The sequence below is a fragment of the Zea mays genome, chromosome 5, assembly GCF_902167145.1.
Source record: "Zea mays cultivar B73 chromosome 5, Zm-B73-REFERENCE-NAM-5.0, whole genome shotgun sequence".
Classification (NCBI taxonomy): Eukaryota; Viridiplantae; Streptophyta; class Magnoliopsida; order Poales; family Poaceae; genus Zea; species Zea mays.
In genome coordinates this window covers 83,882,832-83,891,181 of record NC_050100.1, presented here as the reverse complement: position 1 = coordinate 83,891,181, position 8,350 = coordinate 83,882,832, and the positions used below count along the sequence as shown (strand labels likewise).

Sequence of the window (8,350 nt, the reverse complement as noted above, 5' to 3'; positions counted from 1 at the left end):
TAACGGGATGCACTAGATCGTTGGATTGCATAGTTACATGTCTAATTACACAAGATATGTTTCGCTTAATAAGTTCAAGCATCTAGAGATGTATTTTTAAATTTCGTGGAGCTAAATAACATCTCTTAACAAGTTCAGAGCCACCGATACATTTAACTCTTATAATAATACAACAATACAAAAATAAATTTGAAAGTTACAGTAATTTTTGAATTGATTTCGTATTTGTAAATTGTGATTGTGAATGAAATAATTTCGGGCGTCTGTGGAGTATGGACTCTGCTGCGACTGCGATCATCGACTCATCGTAACGTTCTTGTATCGGAAGCAAAAGCAGGCCAGCACAAAACCACTCGATAGAAAAGCCCCCCTCAAAACCCACGGCGCCGCCGCAGCCGCGTTCACGAAGCTTGGGGAGGCGAGCACCCCGATCCGGCGAGGTGCCGCGAGCGAGGCAGCGATGAGAGGCCGTGCGTCCCATCTCCGCGCGCTCCTCTCGCGAGCGCTCTCTCCAAGCCTTCCTCCTCCTGGTCGCGCTCTGCCTCAGGTAATCGGCGTCTTTCCCCCATCCTTGGCTTCCACCGAGCGATGGATCTCCGCTCGCCTTTCTTGGAGTGACGCTGAGGTGTCGTGACTATTTTCGTTCCCGCTGCAGGTCACTAGGCCCGGTGCGTCTCCGTTCGGAGCTGGATTCGTGGGGCGCGCGCGCTTCTTCTCCATCGACGCCTCGGCTGCGACGCAGGGCGGGTCGAAGCCCCCTGCGCCGCCGCCGGCGGGTACTGCGGGCGGCGAGGGAGGGGGTGGTGGTCAGTCTGGGAAATCTGAACAAGCGGACGCCGGGAAAGCCGTCCGCGGAGGGGTAAGTGATGGATCCTTATGCATGGGCAAATAAACGTGATTGCTCTGAAATGTTCTATATGGCACGAATTAGCAGTGATCTAGAGCCCAATGAAACATGATGGTTTCTTATTTCCTCAGGACATTCCTTATTTCTAGACTGTTTAGGTCAATTATTTATGCGAGCTAATTCAGAAGCTTTTGCTACTTCCTTGCAGCCGGTGTCTTGGCTCAGTTTTCTACTCCTGCTTGTGACTGGAGGAGGGATAATCGTGTACTACGACAAAGAAAAGAAGCGTCACATTGAAGGTAGATTACTATGGTGAGTTGTTTGTTATTTGCTGTCATGCTGGGACTGCATTTAGTAATGCATAGGAATATCTTTCAATGTTCATGTTGTACCAAGGCATATTGAATGGAGTAAACATCAATATCAGTTAGCCACAGAAACTAAAAAGTTTATGTTCAGATAATCAGGAAACAAATCTCGAGATGTTTTAGGTGGATAGTTTACATGTGTTCAGTCTAGTAACTAGGTGTTTTCAAAGTTATGCTCAAGTGGTAGTTCAACCTAGTGTATATCTACACTATACCATGTCTGCTGTTTCATATTATCATATAACTATCGAACTGTCTAATCCTGAATTTGTATGCTGAGTCCACTCAAAATATCTATCTACCCTTCTGAAATGTTATTGCCATGGCTATTGGGGATGTTGCTATGGAAACAAAAGTTTCTGTGGCTCTGTGGGTGTGGTTTCGACATGCACTTTTTTTGTCTTCAAGTGTCATGCTGACGGTCAACTGTTAGATATAAAATGAAATTGAAATTGTAGTAGGTGTGTAGTTTTCTTTGTCTTACTAATTCACAAAGTTAATAGCTTCTGATTTGGCTTCATGAATGTTGCACCTTGCTACATAATGCTTCTGGAATGCATTATTCACACAATCAACACATTGTCTTATGTTCATTGTTATGTCCACTTATTATGAGTGCTGAACTAGGAATTTTAAAGCTTTTATCTATTCTTCAAGGACCTACTTTTCATGTGTAGCCTTGTCTGTCTCAGCGTTTTCATATAAAAAGCATCTCCTGCAGGCCCCCTTTCACCGAAAAATGTATTTGGGGGTTGAGGTTTTTTCCCTTGCTCCAGCAGATCCCCCTTCACATCCCTTTTTAATGGTTATCACCACTGTTTTGTGCCAGCCTCCCCACCCCCCACCCCCCACCCCCACCCCCCCGGTTCATCTTCTGGCAAGCACTGTGACATATACTAAATACGCCGCTGTCCCAAACTGCTTAATCTGAAGCGAACAGTGCACCCCCAATGTACAGCTCTATTGGCGGAGTTGTATTGGCGATTTGGTAGAGACCCTCTTCCATAAAATCTCTGTTGGGCATGTACATCTCTTAGACTGAAAATCCACTTTTTATTTTTGTGGAAAAAAGATGTTTATCATCAATGAAATCATCATTAAAGCAGGAGACACCTTACTGAATTTGTGACCGCTATGATTGAGCAAGCTAAGGACCACTCTATGTTTCATACGTTCCTTGGCAATCATCAATTATTTCTTCATTGCTGTATGCAAAATCGGGAACCATTACTCAGCCAGTTGCCTAAGCTTGCCCTGCCTTCCATACTGGTTTTCCTTTTAACAATAATTTGGCCACAATCTACACTAATGTGGAAAATAGGTTACCATTGATTTGTGTGTATTTTCTTTTGTAACCACTGCTTGCATTTTCATACTATCGTTAGCTTTTCTGTAAATACATATGCATAGCTTTTAAGTACAGTTATACAAAAGCTGAACTGAAAACTAAGTTTGTGAAAAAAAGTAAAGGTTCCTGTTCCTCTTTCCATGCTTCTTAATGATATCAGTGAAAAGCCAGAAACCATTATAGGGCCCGTAGAACCATTGTCAGAACACTTTGTGCAAATTGTATCTTATATTGTAACTTGTATTTTTGTTTTAACACCATTGCACTATGACAAAATCATTACCCTCTGGTTCAGAAACAGATCACCATTTACTATTTAGCGAAAATTCCAAAGTTTTCCCTATTTTTTCAAATGGAGATGTGTCCTAAAAGGAGACTTGAAAGGATGGAATATACCCAAAGATTTAGCCTTGAATAGGAGTGCATGGAAACAGCTCTCCATGTTTAATTCTAGCCGACCCCAACTTACATGGGATAAAAGGCTTGGTGGTGGTGGTGGTGGTGGTGGTGGAGATGTGTGTTTTGGAAGTATTTAATTGAAGTAGGAAGGCTTGTTCTCATAGCTGTTTATCTTGTGTTTTTTTCTCTTCTGTCTTATCCAGAATTGAAGAATAGAACAAGTGCTGTGAAGCCTGGACAATCAGTAGGCACTGCAGCCATTGGCGGTCCATTCAAGCTTTTGAATCATGATGGAAAACCTGTTACTGAAAAGGATTTCTTGGGCAAATGGACGCTGCTTTATTTTGGATTTACACACTGTCCTGACATTTGTCCAGATGAACTCCAGAAAATGGCTGCAGCGATTGACAAAATTAGTAAGTCAATTTGAGTCTTTTGGTCCTTGGGTACAAGTATCTTCTCTCAATATATCTTCTTGTATTCATCTGGCACTGTTGTCTTGCATTATATTGTCACTTGGAAACTAGAAGGCAAATAATAGGGTAAATGGGCAAGCCAAAATGAGATGTACATACAAGGTTATGTATTTTTGTTTGACTGGACTTGGTGAAAATTTCCACTGAAGTGCCTAAGTGGAGCTAGTAGACAGTTGAAGTTAGCATATTTTTCAGTCATTATAATATGTTATTCTATGCAGAGGAAAAGGCAAAACTGGATGTTGTGCCAGTTTTTATTACAGTTGATCCTGAAAGAGATACTGTTGAGCAGGTTCGGGACTATGTTAAAGGTGTGTGTTTGCAATTGTCTCTTAATGCTTGTAATCATTTTAAATTGTAGCCCTTTGACCTCTTATTATTTTGCAATATCTTGTTATTTCGATTGCTCATTGCTGATGAACTATTTGTGATTCACAGAGTTCCATCCAGATCTAGTAGGCCTCACGGGCACGACAGATGAAGTAAGACAAGTTGCACGTGCTTATCGAGTTTACTATATGAAGACAGAGGAGGAGGGTTCTGACTACCTTGTTGATCACTCAATTGTCATGTATGCTATTTCTAATCTCCATCTTGCACAATGGCTTTAGGCATTTAGCTAATTGTGATTCTGATGATACTCTGCAATTGGGATGGTCTAGCTCATGTCATTTCATTATTGCACGATACGCCATACCTACAGCATGCAAACCAAAACGAAGAAACCAGCTAATTTGGCTCTTGTTTTTTTTAAGATTCTGAATATTATCTTGGGAGACTCAAATGGGTATCTAGTAGGATTTGTTATGGTATTGGATACTGTGAAGACTCAGAATGTTAACTCTAGCCTACCCCAACTTGCTTGGGATAAAAGGCTGTGTTGTTTTTGTTGTATTGGATACTGTGAAAACTCAGGATATCAAATACAGGGAATGTCTCGATCCCGATACCACATGCTGGCTGCAGTTGTGTTCTCCTTGCACTCACTGCAGCTATAGAAGACATTGATTTGTTGATGCAACTGCTATGTTTTTATCATTATGATAGCGATTAAGATACATATATGTTGTGTCAAAACACTGACTGACTGGTTGTTCATCTTCTTTCAGGTACCTGATGGACCCAGAGATGAAGTTTGTCAAGTTTTATGGCAAGAACTACGACACAGATTCCCTTGCTGACGGTATCGTTAAAGAAATTAAAGAGCACAAGTAAACAGTAGTTGGAATGCCACTTTGCAACGTCAGCCTTGTTTCTGAATTTCTCCCGAGAGTTTTGTTAAATCAAGCAAAAACCAAATGGCACACGAGATCATGTGGCAATAGCTGATGACATTTGAATCTCGCGGCGGCTTTTATTTCAGCAGATTCGGGTGCACATGTTGCGGTTTTGTGCACGTTTTTGTCACGGCAAACTTCTGCGTTATTAGCTTGGGACGCTGTTCATTGCTGAATGTAATTTTATTTGCATAGTTTCATACCAGTTCAATATGAAACCTTTTTCCCCTTCTGCTCCCTCTGTTTTTTGAATATTTGGTTTCCAATAAAATAAGAACACATCAATTTGTGGAGTTTCTAAATGAAAATTTATCATAAATAGTTAGAATGTCCCCCTTTATTAAAACGACCGGATGCGAGCACTCTCCTTCCATCTACTCTTATGGCTCACTAACCAAACAAAAAACGGAATGACTATGCTCTATTCTAATCTTAAACCAAACAAAAAATAAAATAAATAAACTATATTCTATTTGCCAAATGCATAATAGAACAACTCAATTCTCAAAAACTGAAATGGAGCCGTTTCATTCTGGTTGACTCTCCAACCAAACGCACCCAGTGATGTGTTTGGTTGAGGAGAGGAGAAGAATGAAGCGGTTCCATTACTATTTTCTGTATGTTTGGTTTCTAATAAAACAGCAGTGGCACAGCTCCTAGAGTTAGTCTTTATATGAAAATTTATCATAAATAGTTGAAATGTTTCCGCTCTAGCAAATCGACAAGATGTGAGCGCTCTTCCGACGTGAGTGCTCTCCTCCTCTCTACACTTATATAGCTCTCCAACCAAATAAAGAACGGAGCGGCTACACTCTGTTCTACTCTTCAATCAAACAAAAACTGGAGCGACTCTATTCTGTTTATCAAACGTAGAATAGAATATTTCCATTCTAAAAAATAGAATGTAGCCGTTCCATTCTAGTTGACTCTCGATTCTCTAACCAAACGCATCTTAAGTACTCAAAAATTTGTCAGCAGGAACGACATGTTAAGTCCCAAACTATTCACAATGCGACACCTTGACCGGCTAACTAAACTGCCGCTGCAGATAAAATAAAATCACTGAAGAGAATTAGCTAGCTAGCCACCACTACAGTAAACGGAACAACGTCCGACGGCCAAAACCGTCGGACATAAGGTTCAAACCGTCGGAAATAGGTAATGTCCGACGGCAGTACCCTATCTCCGACGGTTTTAAGCCGTCGGAGATAATTCGTCAGAAATAGTGTAATGTCCGACGGCTGTCGTCGGACATAAGCTATCTCCGACGGCCGCTTCTGCCCGTCGGAAATAATAAACCCCAACCGTTTTACCGGTCGGCCAGTGGGCCCCACAGGCTTATGTCCGACGGCGCGGCGCTAGGCCGTTGGACATAACTAGGACTTATGTCCGACGGTATATAATGCCGTCGGACATAAGGCATGGTTATGTCCGACGGCTACCACTAGGCCGTCGGACATAACAAATTACAGAATTTACACAAAATTCTGTTTTTTAAAAAATCTGACATTTACAAAACAAAAACAGATTTCATGCACATATACACATTCACATTCACAATCACAAATATACATATTCTAATAAGTATTCACAATCACAAATATTCTCACATAAATATTAACATTCACAAATTTAACATCAACATATAGGTCTGACGGTTGTTGCAAACTGAAATTGTGTCTCACAAACAAGTGTTGCAAAGTGTTTCATAAATTAACATCACGACACATCAATCATATCCATCGTCTGGATGGTTCGAGTAGCCACCTCCTCCGGCTGGACTCTGCGTGTTGAAAAGGTTGTTCACCCACGAATGTGTTGTGTCGTCTTGACCAGACCCATCTCCAGATGCGGCAACTGAAGCGGGTGGTGTCTGAAATCCCTATAACACAAGCACATGAAATAGTAACCACTCAGTTGTTCATTTAAACACATAAGACATCTATGAACATGTCACACACGCATATGTGTACATACCATAGGGAATTGTGACGGAGGCGGAGGTGGAGGCGCCAACATTGGCATTGGCAGTGCAAAGTCCGGAGGTGGCATCCCATATGTCGGCATCGGGACGCCCGCTTGTTGGGTTAGTTGCTACAAATTATATACAAGTCATTGTTGAGAAAATAAGATACACATCAAGTGTTTTGCAAAATAAGCTACAAAATGTTACGTCAACTTACCGAGAGAAGAGCTTGATTTTGGGCCTGAAGGCTTGCATAATACTCGTCCCTCTTCTTCTGGTACTCGGCTTGTTGTCTCTGGTATTCAGATTGTTGCCTCTGGTACTCCAATTGTTCCCTCAAGACTGATTGATGGTACTATGCCTGTTGACGCAACACTGCAAGCTCTATCTCATGGGCTGCTGATCGTGAACGGGACGACTGTGAAGACGACGATGTAGATTGTCGTCCACGACGTCTCAGCTCTCTGGAATCAATCGTAGAATCAAAAATACCCAACCTACAAGAGTGAACCATGCACTTAGTATAGTAACTCATGGCTCAGTTGAATCACAAGCATATGATGACAATTTTGAAAACCAAATCAAATAATCTCACCGTCCATGGGCTTGTCCTCCTGCGCTAGCATATGCTGCCTGAGGGTCGATTGGCTGGCTCCTCCAATCGTACTCCTCCTCATGGCGTTGAACCATCTCCTGCCCATACGAAGCCTGGAGGCAAACAATATCAAATATAAGTGCATAACCCCTATGCCCTTGCAAACAATATCAAACACATAATAGAGTATCAAAAACTCACTAGACGGTCGGTGGCCGTCTGAGTGCATAACACATCAGGATTCTGAGGATCAGAACCCCTATGCCCTTGCATATACACCTCCACATCCGTGGGCGTACGACCGGATTTGACTTCCTGTACATAAAAGTTATAATGACACATTTCTATGTGATTCAAAGTTACGACAAATTAGAATCAAGGCTTTCATATAAGGGAGTTCCCATAGACCACATTTGTGAGTCCAATTATGCTCGGTTCCATAACCTTCAAAACGATTTCCATGTTCGTTTAGTTTCAAATCATTAAGTCTCGCGAGAATCTCTGGATCACTTAGACGCTTGGGTGGTCCCCTCGTCACAACCGTGTCCTTTTTAAAAGCGTTCCTATCGAACCTGAACGGGTGATCATCTGGCAAAAAACATCTATGGCAATCGAAGTAACATATCTTTCCACCAAACTTTAGTCGAAAGCATAAAGTGTCTTCAACGCATATCGGACATGTCAAAATCCCATGACAAATCCATCCAGCAAAGATACCATAAGCCATAAAATCATGAATAGACCATAAAAACGCGGCTCTCAGGTTGAACTTCTGTTTCTTGTAACAATCTTACGCCTCGACTCCTTCCCACAAAATTTTCAATTCTTCAATCAGGGGTCTCATCATCACATCGATCTTTGTTCTAGGATGATCCGGACCAGGTATTACAAGACACAAGAAAATAAATTCATATTTCATGCAAAGAGCTGGTGGAAGGTTGTATGGAACAGCAAAGACGGGCCAACATGAGTAGGACGTTGCAGTTAGATTGAATGGCGAGAAACCATCTGTTGCCAAACCGAAGCGAACATTCCGCACTTCATCAGCAAAGCTGGAATCAAAAGCATCTAGTG

The 8,350-nt window shown here is 41.8% G+C and overlaps 1 protein-coding gene across 1 annotated transcript; it reads left to right on the top strand.

Annotated features, from left to right (window-relative positions):
- The first annotated feature begins 370 nt into the window (after nt 1–370).
- On the top strand, nt 371–5,014 carry LOC100191148 (uncharacterized). Its single transcript, NM_001136584.1, has 7 exons — nt 371–547; nt 656–859; nt 1,056–1,146; nt 3,166–3,378; nt 3,660–3,749; nt 3,877–4,009; nt 4,548–5,014. The coding sequence occupies exons 1-7, from the start codon at nt 461–463 to the stop codon at nt 4,651–4,653; spliced, it is 924 nt and encodes a 307-aa protein (NP_001130056.1). The 5' UTR covers nt 371–460; the 3' UTR covers nt 4,654–5,014.
- The last annotated feature ends 3,336 nt before the right edge of the window (nt 5,015–8,350 follow it).

What these genes read in the sequence shown, in the direction of transcription:
- LOC100191148 (NM_001136584.1), top strand. Translation starts at nt 461, where the DNA reads ATGAGAGGCCGTGCGTCCCATCTCCGCGCGCTCCTCTCGCGAGCGCTC. An exon ending in GGAAAGCCGTCCGCGGAGGG is followed by an intron (nt 860 to 1,055) that starts GTAAGTGATGGA and finishes ACTTCCTTGCAG; the next exon opens with CCGGTGTCTTGGCTCAGTTT. An exon ending in GTTGATCACTCAATTGTCAT is followed by an intron (nt 4,010 to 4,547) that starts GTATGCTATTTC and finishes ATCTTCTTTCAG; the next exon opens with GTACCTGATGGACCCAGAGA.